Genomic DNA, 19,365 nt, shown 5'->3' on the forward strand with positions numbered 1-19,365 from the left:
AGGATCCCTTGTACGAAGTGTTGTAAATTAAAGCAATAATAATGTGTTACGACCTTTACTCTGTAAGCACATTACACCGAATATATTTAAAGACTACAAGAGACACACATTTATACAAAAATGCATAAGCGAATACACACGTACGAAAACAAAAAAAAATATATAAAATATATATATTTATTTATTAATTTATGATGTTAAGTTTGGAAAGATGTTACGTTTTGAATACGAAAATATACTTAATGCAGTACGAATAAAGTGCGTACGTTTCCGTTATGAGAATCACCGAAACAGACTCGTACTTGCGATTCGCAACAACGATTCCGTCTTGCGCAACGAGAGATAAAGATAATGCGTTACGTGCATTCCCATCCGACGTCACGACGGAAATTGTTACGCGAATCCGCGATTACGCGATCTTGAGAGCCTATCTCTATGTTTTTTGCGCACGCCTCTAAACGCACCGCGCGCGCATTCCATAAAATCTAACAGAATATGCAAAACTTTCTAATTGGATCCACTTGTAAGGCAACTCTGCGAGTGGTAGTTTGCGACACCCGGAGATTAAGTCTCGTTACTGAATCGCATTTTCCTACGACAGGCTCGAACTTTCCCAACGCGGCAGAATTTAGAGGGAGAAATTAAGAGCATTCTCCTTTTTTAGGCAAATTCGCCAGTTTATTCGTTAGGAAGAATAAGATCTTGGAGCGGAAAGTGATAAACTTTGACCAAAGAGCGTACGCATCGAGACAATATTGCTTCTGAATGTTGCGATATATTTTTTCAATGGCTTATCTTTTTACAAATAAGCTTTATTGTAGATCAAGATAATAAAGATAGTTCGTGATTTATGTATCAACTCGATCGATAATGAAATGTTATCAATTTATTTGGTTCTAAATAACGTCACAGTGAAATATGAATTTCTATGCAAGGTCGAGTAATTAAAAGTACATTTCGCGTTGTTTGCGTGCGCTGAAAATAATCTTCTTATATATTATATATAGAGTTGGAAAGTTAATTTCCGTGAGATCCGTAACTATAGTCTTTTAACGAGACATATAATTCTCGTTCTCGGATCGATATGCGGATGGTTTCATAAAAAATGTATGGAAACCGCCATTCTCGTGGCGAAACAGTTCCCCAGATAGTCGGCAATCGCCATCAATTCGCATCAACGTTCATTCGCGCAGCGAACGACCGGGTAGCCGTTTAAAAAAAATGATGGTACTCGGTTTGCGTGAAAAAAGGGAGAAAAAAGAGAAAAAAAGGGAAAGATTGACACAACCATATTTACGAGGTCGTTTAGATTTAATGCGATTAGGTGAAACATTTTGGCTTGATGTTCCTCGTAAGCGATACGCCTTCGTTCTCTGGCTTCGTTCTTGACGTTCTGAAAAATTCATTTTCCCTTAAGCGAGAGGTCTGGCAGAAGCGTTGAGTGAAAATTCTCCATTAATGTGCTTTCCGTGTGCGATCCACTGACCTACAAGCTGCCTACGAGTCCTCTTGTTTTCCGCCGAAACGGGTCATTCATCTCGATTCGCTAAGTTTGGAAGTTTCGACGAGGAATGCGCAATCGATCGTCACAGTTTAACTCGAAAGTCCGCGGCCTTTTCTTCCTTGATTATGCGAAGAGTTTTACGATGGACCGATCGAGGAACGGGAAAAATGAGAAAGCGAGAGAAAGAGAGAAAGAAAGAGAAACAGAGTCCGTAAGGTCTCAACCTCCTACTTCTTATTCGAATTTCATGATTGGTTTTGAATATCTGTGTATACGTTGAAAGATACTAAAGATCTATGGATTTTTTAACTTTTTTTTATCCCATACAGTATAAAACATTGCAGCAAGATTGCGGTAATATTGCAATGTTGCTGCAATGTTGTATGGGATATTTTTGTAAATCTAATTATATATTCTGATATCTATATGTAATATATAATTTTCAATAAGACTTTTTTCGTTACTTTTTTTTATATATGATGTGTAAATTTTAATCTAAATTTACAAAATTTAGATGTTACAAAAATAGTAAAAATAACTTTATATTTTGACAATTATTTTGATATATATAGACAATTGATAAAATCTGAATATCGGATTGTTTTTCAATATTTATCAATAAATTAGAAAATTAAAATTAAAATTCTAATTAAATACAATAGTATACATCTCTTTGTTTACTTGTCACTTAAGCATTAAGAAAGAGGGGATTAAATCCAATCCAATTTATAACTTTGATTACCAACATTAAGCATTCATCTTCACCCATTTCTTTCGCTCTCCCTGTGTATACATCTCTGTATCATTTAAATCGCCCGATTAAACTTAAATAGCAAGCAAATATCCAAGAGAAAGATAAATACATTCATATTGGTTAGACTATAATATTCTAAAAACTTTTTCATTGGCTTCCATTTACATTTGTTTCATACAAAAATTTGGAGGCTTTGCATATTTATCAGAATTATAAATATTACAGCCTCTAAGTAATCATCGCAGATCGAAATCTCACATCTCTTCCGAAAGGCTAAATTTTCGAAGCATATAATAGAAAGATACCATTAGAAATGAGAACAAGTTAGATGCTATTTTTACAGTTTGTCTCGTAAATACTATTCTTAATCACATCTGGCGTCTTCGCGCGAACTCTATCCATCTAACCATCTGGCATATAAAGATAAACGAATTCAAGGGCTCAATAGGGAAAATACCATCCCTATAGTGCGCCTCTCGAAATATTAGATCTGAAAATATTTCACTGTGCCTATCCTTTCTCGCTCGGTTAGCCAAGATTTCTCGATGGCACTTCGCCCGACTCGTTAGTCATGGTAGTTAGTCATGCTACGTGCATCTCTCGTCTGGAGAACGACCAAGAGGAAGACGAGCGAGATAGAGAGAAAGAGAGAGAGAGCCTTATCGCGCGAAGGGTTAGCGAGGCTGGGTTGTCCCCTAAGAGAGGGATAGAGACCTCGCAAACGTCCTTCTCCTTGCTCTTCCTCTTCTGAGCCGTGCGCGCGTGTCCCCTTTTCGAAGTTCGCTTTGGGGACTTCGATGCGTTTGAGGCGTGCCGCTGCTGCTCTCGGCGGCTATTTTTGTATGTACATACAAACCCCTGTGTAATGTCAGATGTATAATCGGCGTCGAAATAGTCTTGGGACACATTTTTTACGCTCACGTAGAAAATATACACCTCGATAAATTTATTCCCGTATAAATTGAAGAAGCGTAAGAGAGAGTAACATAATTATATTAAAATGTTGATATAAAATTCCTGTATTCTTCCTTTTTAATTTTCAACTTTTTTTCCTGCCAATAAATCAACATACGTGGGTAATATATTTGATGCTGGTAACGACTTTATTAATACCTCCGCATCTCTTTGATTTATACGGAGAAATAAATCTGTAGAAGTTACAAGTAAAAGAAAAGTGTCCGCACCATTCTGACGCCAATAAATCGTAACGTTCCCTCACGTGCGTAAACGTCCATATGTGAGTGCCCGTTTCATTTGTGTTTCCCCTACCCGTATGTATGCGTGCAAGTTCTACGGCGCCGATTTCATAACAATATAACGGCAATAACGATTGTTCCCCGAGATGTTCGCAACGGCTCGAAAACTCGCATGCGATCGAACGGGTCATTCGCGAGACTAGAATAAGGCAATACCACGTAAAGCGTGCTCGCTACGATAAAGATAAGACCGACGGAATAGCTCTTACGGGATCTTACCTTTTTCCTTTGCGTGCGTGTATGAAACCGGCATGTAATTTGTCTGCTCTCGTATGTGTCGTTCTTACCCTATTTTCGCCCTCGTCCGAACGTCCCCTGTGTTCTCTCCGGCTGTTGCGCGTCCTTTCAGCTTGGGAAAGACCAAAGTACTTGTTTCGTCGACACGCGTGAATGTAATGCAATGTACCTTCACCACCTTGCTTTGTGTATTCTCATATTTCTGTAAGCAAATTTGAACGATAACAGTTTTTGTTTGCGAAATATTAATTAACATAATTAATTAATTAACTAATCAGAAAAATGGGCAATTACAAAAAAAAAATTATGATCCCTCTTTTGTGAAAATGTGTTGAAACTGTGAAATGTGTTTTGAATACTAGAGCTAGAAATAATTCAATACGATGTCTAACGATATAATTTTTTGTTCGCAATTTTAATAAATAATCAAAAAGTTAAAGTCTTTTTGGCAGAAAAACTAGTTTCAATTTATCATTTCTATTTCTATTATTCTGCATTTGTTTTTTTCTATAAGAAAAAAATTTTTTAAATCTAGATATTTTTTTCATAATATTATGATGAATTTATTTAAGCTGTAATTGTATATATAGTCATCACTTAAAAAAAGTTTTGCGGACATAGATAGATTTCTAGATGTCACAATAAAAATTTATCACTATTTTTTGCATCTATTATAACATTATAAGATATGGAACTTATAGCGGTAAATTCTAGTAATATTTTCTAACAAATTTAATCCTATTAAACATTAATCATTAAATAATTTTTGTGAGAAACAATTTTTCTATGTATCACAATCAAACAAGGATTAGCTATAATATGAATAGGTGACATAGAAAGATTTTTTTCTAAATTTCAATAACATTTTAAATATAAATTTCGTCTCTCATTTAGATTAATTAATCATTAAACATTTGTGATATCAAAGTATTTGTTAATTATTTATTTGTCTTGATTGATTTTTCGTTCAGAAAATTGCTGTAACATCATTTCTTTGAGTGATTTCATTTAAATTAAATTAATTGTTGATTGAAGGGCTCATAATTGGAATAACAAACATTTCATTCATTTACGCATTTGAATCTTTTATTATTGTTTGCTGATATTAACGACGACTCTATTTTAAAAAGCAAAAAAGCTATTGTTCAAGAATAATTTTTTAGTTTTTATTCATCGTTCAGCATCGTGTAAATTTGCAGAGGACGAACTTGCAAATACTTGCAATTTTGATTAAAAGCATGTGATTATTAATGAATTTATGAAACGCATGAAATATGTTGAATTTGATAAGCAACGGATGTACATTGCATGTGTTTCACCGCACTTTTAGTAACGTAGTTATATTTAGACTCTTTCAATTATGATCGACTCGTGTAGCCAAGGGATCGATTCGTATAGTTCATAATGTAACATAGATACTTTTTGGTCTTCTATACGTTTAACACTCTGCTAGAAATTCTTCTAACTTTTCAAAATGAGCTACGAATTTATACTTGCGAAAATATACGCGCATATACTAGGTGTCCCAAAATCTACAATTATACTGCATGAAGAAAAAAAAATATTGAGATAATTCTTTGAATAATTTAAAATTGATTTTTTCTTAGCAAAGAGAGAAATGTCGAAGGATTTATATAATATTAAATAATAATTTTTATTTTTAGAAACGATTAAATTAAAAATGAAAGATTCTCTCATATTAAACTTTAGACTTGCTAATATGTGTTAAAATCTTGAATTTTAATACATTCCAAATAGACTTTACTCAAACAGAATTTTAATTAAAGTCTAAGTAACTTCCCAAGACATTTAATATTGAACATTGAAAAATTACAGATGCGTATAATGTCTATTAATATAGTAATATTGATCAAGAAAAAATCGACTCAAAATTAATCAAAGAATCTCTCAGCAGCGCATAAATACAAAAAAAGTTGAAAAGACACCTTGTATATACAATATATACAAATCTATATAAATATATATACATATATGCATGCACACGTATACTCTCAGATATTCATGTCTGAACAATTTTTGCGTGTACGCGAAGAATATATTTGAAGTAATATTTTAAGTAATTATACATAAAAATTTCATACATTGCTAATAAAAATGTTTAAGACGTTTAATAAAATTATATTCAGTAAAAAATACACGTGCCAATTATCTACTGACATACACATATACACACAAGAAAATTTCAATTTGCGATTTATTACACTAATGCGTGTCTTTTATTTAGACATACACTTTCAAATTCACCCTTTTCTTTATAATTTTCTTGCACAATCCTCGTGATCTATGTTAGCCAAAATATATCTATAACTCCCTTTTTCACGTTTATTCTGTACAATATAAAATGAAGCAATTATTGCATTTATGCATATATCTAGACAAGGAACAATGAGAGAGAGAGAGAGAGAGAGAGGAGAGAGGAGAGGAGAGAGAGAGAGGAGGAGGAGAGAGAGAGAGAGGAGAGAGAGGAGAGAGAGAGAGAGAGAGAGAGAGAATGGGACCTTGTTTTATAATAAATTCAAAAATATTTTCAGAATTTATCTTACAATTTTTATTTTTAGAGAGATAATCTATTTTTTACTCGAAAAAATATTTACTATCTTTGAAGTGTACAAAATAAATATAAGAATCTTAAAGAAAGTCACTCTACTAGATAAGTTTAGTCTATATAGTTATATCATACAATACAAATAGATTTATTTTAGTGATAAAATTCTATTTAAAAATATCACATTCTCCTTGAGTCAAATTTTAATGTTTCTGCTTTCATATAAGCATTCACTAAGTTTCATTCAAGAAGTTTCTGAAATACGAGTTCAGTTTTCTGTTGATTTATGTTCTACAGCAGATACTTTATATCAACTGAAAAGTGTGGCAAGCGTTGTATATTTTTCATATACAAAATGATAGTTCTCCAATTAAGTATTGTTGCAGATAACGTTCAGGTTTGTAGAAAAATGATCTAATTATCATTATGTATTGCAACTTAGGTTTTCTAAAATAATATATTGTTCCCTTTTTTTAGCTTTTTTCTAATTTACACATATTGCGTATTAATGTTATAGTTGTTTTAAAGAATAAAAAAAAATATAAAAAAACAATCATTTATCAAAATTATATAACATTTGTTAAATAATTTCTCACAAATTTGTTGAGTTTTAGAATCAACAAATTATTTTTTTCAATAAATTTCTTTTTAGACGTAAAAAATTAGAAAATTAAAAATATAAAATTCTTTAAAAAAAACTTTGCAATTTTATTATAAGAAAATATTTTCTTTATAATTAAGTATTGTGAGGATTTTTTACAAGAAACAGAATTTTAATCACCTTTTACTAATAGATTCTTATATCATGAATTTTTTCGTAAATTTGTACAGATATTTGTGGAATAAATGATTATTTTTATCTTATGTAAAAATTTTACATATTAATATACAATATATACGCTATATATCAATAGTATCTATACATACTACTTCTATGAAATTTTAAGATTTGTCAAATTTTCTTTGACAAATAACATATTTATTTACTGACATTTTTGTGTATATTAGATATAGAAGTATCACAGGTAAAGTTCAAAGTCTACTCTACCAGCATTATAAAATTGATTCTGTTGTCCAGTTCTTCTGACCCATGCACCTTTTTTGAAATATCCTTCTTTTGCCCATGTATGCATTTGCTGAGTAGTATGAGGCCCATGTATTTCTGCATTTTCATCTTGCGACCATTTCAAATCCCATGTTATATCTTCTGTTAAAGATGTACTTTCTTCTGCACTAGTTGCTTCTGTTGTCTTATCTAATATATATGTGTACATTATGTATATATATATATATATATGTACATACCAAAAACCTTATATAAAAATATTTCCATGCCTCTATTTAAAATACCTCTATATATTATAGGTAACAATAATAATGTGTTTTGTCATTAACATGTTGTACAAACCATTATTAGTATCATCTAGTTTTGCTTTTTCCTTTTCATCAAAATCATCAGCATACATGTCAAGTTCTGCTTCTTTTTTTGAAGGATATGCATGTTTATTAGCACGTTCAATCTACAAAATATGTGATTTCTTATAATAAATATATTATATATACATATATGTGTAATATTTATTACCTTCTTTCTTATTTCTTCATAACTTTCTTGATATATATCCATATTACCAGTACGTGTTAATAATTCATTTGCTAGCTCAGTTAATTTGATTATGCTGACAGAATTTGGATCTTCTTCATTATCTACCTTACATTCCTTTTTCTTTTTCCATCTTTCAGCTGTGGTTAATTTCTTTTTTCCTTTGCCTGGATTGGGACAATTTGTATTTATTTATAACACTTTGAATATGCATGTTCCATATTATAGCAATTGTGTTTACCAAGTCTGCATAGCGCCTTAGAAACAGTTTCACCAGGTTTAAGAAATTCTAAAATCTGTTTATATAATGGAATAGGATCAAACATAATATCTTCTTCATCATCACTATCGCTATCTCCCAATCCATGATTTTCACTTGATTTTGCACTTTTTTGTATATTAGTAGTGGAACCAGGTTTAACCTTTGACAGATATATAATATTTTGTTTAGATAAAAAAATATATATTGTCTTATTTTTATTACACTGTTATATATTCTTTTAAAGAAAATAAAATTGTTTAAAATATATTTTTTAATAAGAAAAAAATTAAACTTTTGTATAAATAGAAGCCAATTTTAAAGTAGAACATAAACTATATTATATCCATTTATCTATTTATTTACTATATACTATATTTATCCATCATACTAACTTGGACCCAATCAATATTATCCAACCAGTTGTCTTTTATTTGTTTCTCTTTATTCCAAAGATAATGACCATCTTTATCAAAGTGGCCTTCTTCTAATTCTTCTTTCATATTAAACGCTGTAAATCCTATATTTGTTTCTGGTGCTGAAGGTCCGTCTTCTGTGCCTATTTGACAGATATAATCAATGTATCGATATGCATCGTATGCACATTAGACAATAAAAATAAGAATTATAACAATATCAAAAAGTAATTATAATAAATATAATATTGATTTATCTAGATAATATTATACATTTGTTCAAATACCTTCAAATTCATTCTCGTTCATGATATTATAGGCATCTTCGTTTATTTCGTCATCATCTTCATCAGAATCCAATGAATTTTTAAGTGGCTGCTTATTAAGTATATCGTCAATATCGTCAAACTTACGTTTTGACATGATTTCTGTGTGTAATGGACTTTTTTCTCAGGAAGAAAGATTCTGCATGAAAAAAATTATACTATTAACAATTTTGATAAAATAAATAAATAAATGTTATGTTTTACTAATAAAAATATTCACAATTCAGGATATTATCTTCGTTTATCCAAATGCGATAATATTGCGAAGTTTCTTATTTTGTGAGAAATTATTTTCTGTGTAAATTTAAATATAAGGTTAATTTGCGTTCAAATTCAGGTTATATAGCGCATCTTCGAGCACAATAAAAAATGTTCTAACCGTTTTAAGAGCGCGTTGGATTCACGAATATTTCTTGTCTACAACAAATTTAAATCCGTTATTTATATTACGAATAAAACTCTCGAAATTATACTTTTTACATAGAAAATCGGATCTATCACTTCTCCTCTCGCACTCTTGCGCAGCTCACTAACACCATTTTATACTTTACACATTTACACTTTCCACGTGATCATGCATGCATCACATGTATAGACTGAAAACACAATTGTAAACATATATATATTTTTTTAAAATTTATGTATGAGAACATATATATAATCCGGAATATGACGATTAGGATTAATGATACTAATGTTTTACTGATAGGAGAAGAATATATATGTATTTTCACGATATCATTTCTCACACAATTAATTTTTATAAATAAATTATTTTTATATTGTACTACGTCTATATATTTACTTTTAACTTTTTCAATATTTGTCTTCACAATATCTGTAAATAAAAAACTGTTAACATTTAACAGTTGTAATCTGTCAATTATATATATCAATTATTGTGTAACATTTTTGTTTCATTACAAGTAATAGAATATTGTCTGAATTATTTAAAAGTATGTAATATATATATACGGTGTTAGGAAAATAATTATACATATCTATTTTAAATATTAATAAAAACATTCATAAAACATTATTAGCAAATTAATTTTTTTTTTCAGAGATATATTACTGCAAGAATTTTTAAGATTTTCGATAATAAGATTAGATGAGTTAAGATTTATTTATGTATTCGTGCAAATTATTTTTAACATCTTTTATGGAAAAGATGATTTGCTAATAATGTTCAATAAATATTTCTTTTCTAATATTTGAAATAGGTACATAGTTATATATATATGCTTTCCAAACACTGTGTATCACGCTACCATTTGAAGGATATCTTATTACAAAAAAAAGGTATATATAAATTGGATTTTAACTTAAATGACTACATAGATCTATACACATGCACATTAATTCATATTGTACAGCTTTTACATTATTTTATATGTGTAATCTCTTATTTTTTGCTAAATATAAAGTTATAATTCTCATAGAGAGTTCTCATAAATAAATTCAGAGTTTCATATAAATCATGATATAAATTACATTACTTGAAAAATACGATATATTTAAAACATTATGCTGTTATTTTTTTCTCTTAATCGGCTTTCAATGTCATTGTATATCTAATACATCGCAAATTCTATAATGAAAGTGAAACTAATCACTTTACCTTTTGTGACTTACAAGAAAAGACATCTCCAATATTATCAATAATTTTATTTTTTGTTTGTATTATTAAATATATATTAATATATATTCTATTATATATTTTTTTCAAGAATCCTATCATGTAAATAAATAACTATTTTAGATAGAACTTTTAAAAATGAAATTTGTAATTTCTGCCATATTAGGCGAAAATAGTTATAATAACAAATCTTTCCTAAAAACTGATTTATGCAATAAATTCTAATCCTATCTCAATTAAACACAGTATTTCAAAACATAAGTTATAATATTTATTAATGATGTCTTATATCATTATTTGATACTAACAATTTGATTTCTTAATTTTGGTTGCCATGAACATATCATAAAAATGTATAGCATATTGTAAATAATTATTGTACTTTTATATATATTTAATATATTAATCCGATAGAGTCCACAATTCTTGTAAAGATAAATATGTAATATTATATGTTAATGAAACCTTGATTATAAAACATTTCACGATCATTTTCTATATTTTTTGTAATTGATAAAATAAAATAAGCAAATTATTGGGTTATTATTCTTTGATATGATTATGATTTTTTGATTTTTTTTATGTAAACATAGAAGTATATAAAAATTTAAAAGAAATAAATGTAAATATAAATGCAATGAGCTCTTTCGGATTAATATGAAGAATATGTTTCAGGTACATGCTATAGTTATTAGTAAATATTTTGTTTAACTAATATCACATACATATAAATAAAGTAATAAACATATATTCGGGAAATATACATATGTGTATAGCACATGATAAAATAATAATAAATTATAAATATTTTCTATGTCGAACTTTTTTTAACAATCACACAATTATACAATATATTTATTTTAAAATAGTTTAAAGTAAACAAATTAATATTATTAGAAACTTTCTTATTACAACTTAAATCAATTAATTTATATGTATCTTATCTCTTAACATTATACATATATCAATGTGTACTACACATGTATATAAATGTTAGCAAACAAATCTCTAAATTTCTGCAAAAATTATAGGATGGAAATATTATTTATTTTACAATTATAAAAAATGTTTATTATTATTTAATAAAGACTAATTTTTTCTTTTTTGTTCATTCATGATACAATATATATATTAAATATATATTAAGGATATGCAACTCATCAAATAAATTCTTCTTAACAAATTCTGAAGAAAGTGATTTGCACGGTGTAGCTTATATAAAAACATAAACTTCATTAAAATTGACATATTTACATTTTTAATGAATTATATTCAGAAAGTAATATGTATTTAAAAAGATTTGCAAGTATTTCTGTGATTTAGTATTACAAGAAAAAGAAAAATATACAAGAGATGAATAATAATTGTTTTTATATAGCTAATCTCTAATTCAGGTATGTGGAAGAGAAAAGGTAACTTTTCATTTTTTTATATCACAATATTGAGCTGTGTACTTCATACGGCTGTTTGCAATGCACAATATCCTTTGACTACAGATAATTGGAAGTACCAAACTTTAACTTTTTAATGTGCGACTCATATGCAAACATTTCTTAGTTGCAGAACATTGAGTTAGCTAATGACAAATATTTTTTAATATAAGTAAACTTATATACATTTTGACAAACCTTTTCTAATGAAATGATATGTCACGTCGTTTCTTATTTCTTTTCATATTTCAGCATTTTAATGTAATCAAGAACAACAATCTGTATCATAAATGCAATTTATCTCACTTTAGTTCATTATAATACATAGTACTTTTCTGTCAGGCAAAATTATTTTTATCCTGTCATGTCTTTTAAATGAATGCAATATTATTTTTAAGGATTCTTTATATCTATACATATTTACCATCTTACCGTATCATGTATAGATTTCAATTCTTGCTTTCAATCACCCATGTTTGTTTTTTCTTGTAATATCTGGTAGTAACATGCCTATGTAATGAAATTAATTTTATTCTTTAAACTTCGGTTTTCTCTACTTTGTTTTCTATTCTATATCTTACCTTAAGAGTGGTGAACATAATACCGAGCTCTCCATTTTGCAAATATGGCTCCATGAAATCTTCAATAAAATGTATTTCACTCCCTAATTGCAATACACTAGCGCGCACTACAACAAAACTAAATACTGGAAATAGTTCATCCATTGTCCATAAATATGTAGATCCTAATTGTTTTTGTACTGCCTGTTGATAAATATAAGTCAATAATAAATAACTTAATTATTATAAATTAATTATATTCATATCATATTCATATCATAATCTATACATATTTTCTTACTTGTGTCATTTGTTCAAATGTATTTCTGACCACTAATAGCTTTTCTAACGGTGAAAAAGTTGTTTTAAGTTGCTGTAAAGTTTCTATGGCATCACTGAAATAAGGTTCATGCTGATATGGTAATGAATTGTCTGTAATGCTTAATACATTTGTAGTCTTCCAGAATTTCCTACAATTTTGCAAAAGTATAAATAATTAGAAATGTGTTAACTATATACATACAAATAAAAAGTTATTATATAATATTGTAATAAAATCAAGTTTCTCTATATATATGACAATTTATTGTTTCTATCATTTATTATTATATATATTCTATTAGTTCTATTTTATAAATCTAGTACACTTACTGGTCAATTTCAAGGAAGGCCATCAAAGTTATGTCAGGTTGCTTATTCCATTTCATTAATCTCTCCCAATATGCATCATCTTCTTTTTTATTATGTAAGGCGTATAGTACAAAAAGTGCTGAATGTACACGTGGCAGTAATATTGGATGAAGTATCGCAGCAGCGCTTATAACTTGCCTAAAAATAAATATCCTTAAATTGTATCGGTATAAGTTTTTCCGAAAAACTTAAATATTTATGGATTTTATACATACTCTTCTTCACCATCAGTTTCAAGAACATACTCTTTGCCACAACGCGGTAAAGCCGGGAATAAAAGAAGCACAATCTCATATATCCTTGTTGTAATACTGTGCAGTTCTGATACTGCATGGCTAAGTAATAATGGATGCACTCTCACTCCACCATAAGTGGCCGTATATACCGCAGCTACTTCTGTCAAAAGGGCGCCCAATGGATGATGCGGACTTTCGAAAGCTTTCACTAAATACTTGTGGACTTCGTTGTAAGTCTGACTCGTGAGTTTGTCTCGCCCGAAACACGGTATCTTATCCAATTGATCAATTGTTTCACTATTTCTTTCTTTCATATTTGAGGCAGTATTGGCAGAGAATTTTTTTCGTTGTAATGTCCTTTGATGAGACTTTGTTATTATACTAGCCACATTCTGCCATACTCTTTGAGTTTCTATAGACTTTTCATTGTAACTGGAATTTTTGGTGACAGACTCGGATATGCCAAGTTGTTGATAACATTGTTTAAATATGGCTTTCCATTTCTGATCAGCAGATACGCATAGTTTACCGAAAGATCTGATATCAATAATATAATATAAGCTCAAATAACATAAGAAATTATATATTAATATAATAAAATTTCTAATAATTTCTTATTCTGCTAATTTATTACTTGATATTTAAAAAAAGAATATCTAATATTATAATGATAGGACGAGAAATAACACTTACGCTGGTTTTGAATTGATTTGTGCAGTTCCACTAGCTTTATTCATATGCAATGTGGCGATAACTTTGACACCCTCATTCCACGCGCCATTCATATTACCTTCTAGTCTGTCACCACTTCGGAATGTTAAAGTACCTTTTCCACAAAATATCCCTGCAGACTTAAATTCGCCTTCGTAATGCGTACCATCCTCAAATACCATTACTCCATGACCCTTCAACAGATAATGTCAATATCAATATGATTTATAACTCTTCAATGTTTCTTATATTAAGAAAGTTTTCGTGAATATATAATCACCGTTAGAACATCTTGCATAAAAACTCCTTCATAATAAATGCCATCAAGTGTCACAATTAAACCATTACCATGTTTTAGACCATTATTCCACGATCCAAGATATTTTTCACCTGTAATATGATTGAATAAGTTCGATATTGTAATTAATTCATTCCGAAAATCATATCAGATAATAATCTGATTTATTATATTTTATTTTCGGGATAATATTATATTTATTTTTTATACCTGTCATAATATCATCCATTATTCCATAGCCTTGTTTAACACCTGCAGCCCATTCTCCAATATAAACAGATGCAACTGATGCCATAAAGTGACCTTCTTTTTTGACACCATGGCCATGAGGTAATCCATCTTTAAAGTATCCTTCATAAAAATCCCCATTGATGTATCTAAAATATTATATAAATTAACTTTACAAGAATACAATTTACGGAATCAAAAATATGCCAGAAAAAAATTCACATTTGTTGTTTCATAAACAATTAACTTTAATACAGACATTATAAATTTAAGAAAATGTGAAACTTACTTCATTGTTCCATATCCATTTTGCTGACCATCTTTCCACTGGCCTTCATATACACCCTGCATTGGAATTTCCATTTTTCCAGTACCATGAAGAACACCCTTATGAAATTGTCCTACATAAGTACGACCATCAGACCATTCTAATTTTCCAGAACCGTGTGGCTTACCATTTAGCCATCGTCCTATTAAATTATAATGTAATTTATTACAAATACTTTGTGTAGTTTTCTACTTTGTTGTCGCGTTTTTTTCAATGAAATATATTTCAATATTTCATTTTACATACCAGTATATGTTGCATCTTTAAAAACATTATGTTTTGTAAACGAAAACGAACTTGAGCGTGCTAATGGAGGCACATTTCCAATCACTCTTTGCAAACTGCATTTTATAGTATTTTGTAGAGCATGTAACCATTCATTACGTTCAGAAGGAGTAGGAGTATATAATATGAAATTGTCTTCTGGTGCAACAATTGATATAGCATTCTAAGAGATAAATAAATCAATTCTTAATTATATTATTATGATATACATTTCTTTCATTATAAAGATACGATGTAATAAACAAAAATTATAAATATAAATTATAAATGTACCTGTATATTTTCAGAATCTGGTAGAGGTTCTACCCATAAAGTTTGAAGTGGATGGATTGTGTGTGTAGCACCAGTAACATGTATGAAAATATCTGTCAATAAAACAAACCAATGAGATGAAAATCTTCCAGAATTAAGTATTGATAGAGGGTACAGTTTTGATTCTCTAATAAGCCTTCTATTAGGAGATCTCAACAATTCTCCTAATTTTCCAGAACTTTCCCAAAATAATTTTGTAGCATCTGCTTCTTTTTGACGTTTCTCTTGTTCATCGTGTACTTGCTCCCATTTTATGAGAGCTTCTTGTAATCGTTCAACACCCATTTTTGTACCATTACTTTTTATTAAACTATGTATCATATTTTTGTATCTGTAATAAATCCATTAAATTACATATATTCATTATTAAAGAGAATAAAGTTTGACAAATATATTTTCGTAATTAATATATTATTTAACCAATATAAGAGCATCTTATATTGGTTAAATAATATATTAATTATATATATATATATATATATATATATATATAAGGTGTATAATGTATGTGTATGTATTATATATATATATATATATATATATATATATATATATGACTATATATGTAAGATTTACCTGTTTAATTTGCATAAAGGATGTTGCAATGCCATTGTTATAACGATTTCATTGTTATTTCTTTTTAGATCACTATTCTTTAAATTATTTATAAATAAATTTGATACTATTTGTGGCACTTCAATGAGTTTTGCAATATGCGTAAAACCACCAAGGGATATAACATCGCAAATAGCATTCAAATAATATTTATATACTGTAGTAAATTCCTCTATATTCGCAACAATTGCGACTTCATAGGCTTCTCCAATGTGATTAAAATAATCCCACAAACTTATAACATTTAAAACACTAAAGTGCATCAGCTCTGCATAACAACGACACAGTGTTTCATATACATTAGCCTCTTGAATTGTACCACTTTTCTTTTGAAATGGCTTGATAAGATTTTGATAGACAGTCAACATCTCTTCTAGAAAGATCTGATCGTTTATTAAATCTTCTGATATATTTATCGCTGGCTCGTTTATCATAGAACAGCAACTGTATTGTTTAGAACTGAAAATTTCTCTCGGACTATTTGCTTCATTTTTACTTTGTATGTCAAATTGAAACATATCCCCAACTTTACTGAAATCGTAATTTATTTATATACACATATGAACGGAAATATAAAATCACTAATCAATAAGATTTTTATTTTAGTTATTTACCTTGATTGACCCATAAAATATAAACCATGATGCATCATTATTAAACTATGGAAATCGCCAGCTGCCATGTCGATGGCTCTCTCATTGGAAGATAGCTTTGTTGTAAATAGCTGAGGAGCGCTTTGATCTACTGTAGTGTGCAAAGTGACTTGTTTAAAGTTGTTACGACCCCATGCAAATACTCTACCATCCAATGTTAGAGCAAGCACATGGAAGGCACCACATGATATTTTTCTAATACCAATATGGCTAAGCTTCGCTACTAGTACCGGTCTCGGTCGTTTAATAATATCTCCCGTTCCCAATTGTCCGTATTGTACATCGCCCCATGTCCAGAGTTCCGTCGCCAGTATGTTACTACCGGTGCGAGATAATGCATTGATTCTTTCGTTTAAGCCTTGTTGAGACAATTCATGTTCAGATGAACCAGTACTCGATGACCAAGGAAATTCTTCGCAACGTAAGCTTAACGCCAGACTACTCGCGGTAGGTTTCGTATAGCTATCTCCTTGTTCTTCTAGGTTTTCATTGCTATCAGCCTTACCTTCATTAATATCAGAACTACCACTCATATGTCTAGATAAAGTTACTACTTTTCCTCCTACATTTTTAACTCCTTCATATACTAAGTTTGCCATATTTGATACATTTTGTTTTATCAATCTTGTTGAACGATCGACATTTTCCATAGGTATATCTTCCTTGGCACTACCGTAGGATGAAACCCAAGATAGTTGCCTAGTTAAAAATTGTCGAGCAGTCTCTGTATTTATAAATATAACATTTCTTTTTTCATCTTTTTCAGAATCTGTTAAATTATTCGGACATTCTCCACCATTTTCAATAATATCAGAAAGTTCTTTTTTGTCCATTTCTGGTAGAGAAATGTGTTCTTTACTGGCAGTGGACAAAGCACTGATAGAATTTGTAGAACGATCCTCACTAAATTGCTGTGCATGAAGACCAGTCAGACATGTATCTGATGATGTTACACTACCAGGGCTTAACATAACATTATTAAGACATTGCGGACAAGAATTAATGAAGACTTCTTCCTCCAACTCATTTTCACTATCTGTATCATCTTTTATAGGTTTGGTGGTTTTCCTCACGGTAACTACATTAAAATTGGAACCACAAGCAACCTCAGACACTGTCCTTCCTTCAAAGAATTTAACTTTCTTTGGTTCTGTACTATTTATATCTATCTGCGGCTGATTACCACTAGCCCATAATTGTCCATTTTCGGTAACAAATAATGTTGCATGGTCACTAACTGCTATAGATTTGACTTTTACTACTTCATTTTCTTCTTTATACCTATAAATAATAAAATCTAATAATCAATTATTCTCAAATATTAAATTTTAATAACAATTTTTATATAGAAGAAAATTAAAAATAGCAACAGCTGAGAAATAAAAGTCACGGAAGAGACTTACTCAAATTTTAACTATGAAACATATATACACATGTTTATTTTCATGTACGTACCCATGACTACAAAATTTCACTTCCTCTTTAAGAATTATTAGATCTATAACACTCATGTCCTGAGGATTTACTTTCAAAACATGTCCTTTAGTGTTTACGATAAACAGGTGCTCAGAATTAGACGCTACGTCGATAACGTCAAACTGAGCCCTCTTGAAGATGACCATAGGGCAAGTGTTCTCTGAGAACGACACTTCCCCATGGTACAGATTATTGGTCGTCGTCACTACAAAAATGTGATCTTTAATGGTAACCAATTTGCAGATAACGCCATTCGGCTTGTCGCCGAATGCGAAGGACAATTTGTCAGCTCCTCTCCATAGATACATATGTTTATCCATTTTGCTGTACGAGGCTTGACAAGTAAAGAGATTTGCATAACCTACAAAGATCCTTCTGTAAACTTTGATCTAACCGCACGATTTTTTTGTCAGGTTATTTGCAATAACGTTTTCTCAGTTAAACACTTCTGTAAACGTACCGCAGAAAATTTACACTTGTACGACATGATTGAACGGACAATTTTTTTATTATGACTAACATCCGGCGAGTAGAGTAGTGACAGATATCAGCTGATAGACGTAGGGTTTGTGAGAGGTATGTATAGTGCAATGTGGGAGGGACCAATCAAAGGAACTATTGAAACTTTCGTGTAGGATTATGTACATATGTTGATTTCTTATTCTGTTAAAATTGATTTATAAGAAATCACAGGTAATTTAATACAAATAATAGTAAAAAAATATTAAATCTGCATTTTTTGGGGCTATATAGCTTGTTCTTATTTCTGTCTAGCCAATGAAATAGCCGTATTAACGAATCTTTACATTTGTGTATCTTTGTCGTAAGTGAAAAAAAATGTAGTACAATTAATAACAAATTCATTTCCTGTTGTGTGAATATTAGAATGAAAAATAATAGTTATTAAATAATAGTTATTTAATAATAGTAAGAAAATATTTTGTATATAAAGTAGCGTGATTCTATTGATATTGATGTTAGAC

At 29.5% G+C, this 19,365-nt stretch overlaps 2 protein-coding genes across 5 annotated transcripts; both read right to left on the reverse strand.

Annotated features, from left to right (window-relative positions):
* Positions 1 to 3,754: 3,754 nt before the first annotated feature.
* Positions 3,755 to 9,505, reverse strand: LOC105257569 (CD2 antigen cytoplasmic tail-binding protein 2 homolog). Of its 4 annotated transcripts, none has more exons than XM_020029460.2 (8): positions 9,142 to 9,504; positions 8,883 to 9,060; positions 8,575 to 8,738; positions 8,162 to 8,342; positions 7,903 to 8,087; positions 7,726 to 7,837; positions 7,366 to 7,572; positions 3,755 to 3,953 (listed from the first exon to the last, which is right to left on the reverse strand). In XM_020029460.2, exons 2-8 carry the CDS (start codon positions 9,016 to 9,018, stop codon positions 3,946 to 3,948), a joined length of 993 nt encoding a protein of 330 aa, XP_019885019.1. In that variant the 5' UTR covers positions 9,019 to 9,060; positions 9,142 to 9,504; the 3' UTR covers positions 3,755 to 3,945. The 4 variants fall into 4 exon arrangements, with proteins under 4 accessions (XP_019885019.1, XP_019885017.1, XP_019885018.1 ...); XM_020029458.2 differs by lacking the exon at positions 3,755 to 3,953 and having other exon boundaries at positions 7,200 to 7,572; positions 9,142 to 9,215; positions 9,301 to 9,504; XM_020029459.2 differs by lacking the exon at positions 3,755 to 3,953 and having other exon boundaries at positions 7,200 to 7,572; positions 9,301 to 9,505.
* Positions 9,506 to 11,865: 2,360 nt separating this feature from the next.
* LOC105257567 (alsin) lies at positions 11,866 to 19,061 on the reverse strand. Its single transcript, XM_020029457.2, has 15 exons — positions 18,843 to 19,061; positions 18,362 to 18,743; positions 16,868 to 18,187; positions 16,215 to 16,784; positions 15,600 to 15,969; positions 15,288 to 15,489; positions 15,003 to 15,183; positions 14,696 to 14,862; positions 14,468 to 14,577; positions 14,170 to 14,381; positions 13,456 to 14,013; positions 13,202 to 13,378; positions 12,852 to 13,020; positions 12,572 to 12,754; positions 11,866 to 12,500 (listed from the first exon to the last, which is right to left on the reverse strand). The coding sequence occupies exons 2-15, from the start codon at positions 18,700 to 18,702 to the stop codon at positions 12,453 to 12,455; spliced, it is 4,608 nt and encodes a 1,535-aa protein (XP_019885016.1). The 5' UTR covers positions 18,703 to 18,743; positions 18,843 to 19,061; the 3' UTR covers positions 11,866 to 12,452.
* Between the last annotated feature and the right edge of the window lie 304 nt (positions 19,062 to 19,365).

Source organism: Camponotus floridanus, unplaced genomic scaffold, assembly GCF_003227725.1.
Source record: "Camponotus floridanus strain SB8 unplaced genomic scaffold, Cflo_v7.5 scaffold80, whole genome shotgun sequence".
NCBI lineage: Eukaryota > Metazoa > Arthropoda > Insecta > Hymenoptera > Formicidae > Camponotus > Camponotus floridanus.

Bases quoted from the DNA above. Each gene is read 5' to 3' on its own strand.
- LOC105257569 (XM_020029459.2), bottom strand. From the start codon at position 9,018: ATGTCAAAACGTAAGTTTGACGATATTGACGATATACTTAATAAGCAG. The intron at 7,838-7,902 runs GTAATAAATATT...CATATTTTGTAG, and splicing joins ATGAAGAAATAAGAAAGAAG to ATTGAACGTGCTAATAAACA. The intron at 7,573-7,725 runs GTTTGTACAACA...CATATATATTAG, and splicing joins ACTAGATGATACTAATAATG to ATAAGACAACAGAAGCAACT.
- LOC105257567 (XM_020029457.2), bottom strand. From the start codon at position 18,702: ATGGATAAACATATGTATCTATGGAGAGGAGCTGACAAATTGTCCTTC. The intron at 14,863-15,002 runs GTAAGTTTCACA...ATAATATTTTAG, and splicing joins AATGGATATGGAACAATGAA to ATACATCAATGGGGATTTTT. The intron at 13,379-13,455 runs GTATGTATAAAA...ATTTATTTTTAG, and splicing joins GAAACTGATGGTGAAGAAGA to GCAAGTTATAAGCGCTGCTG.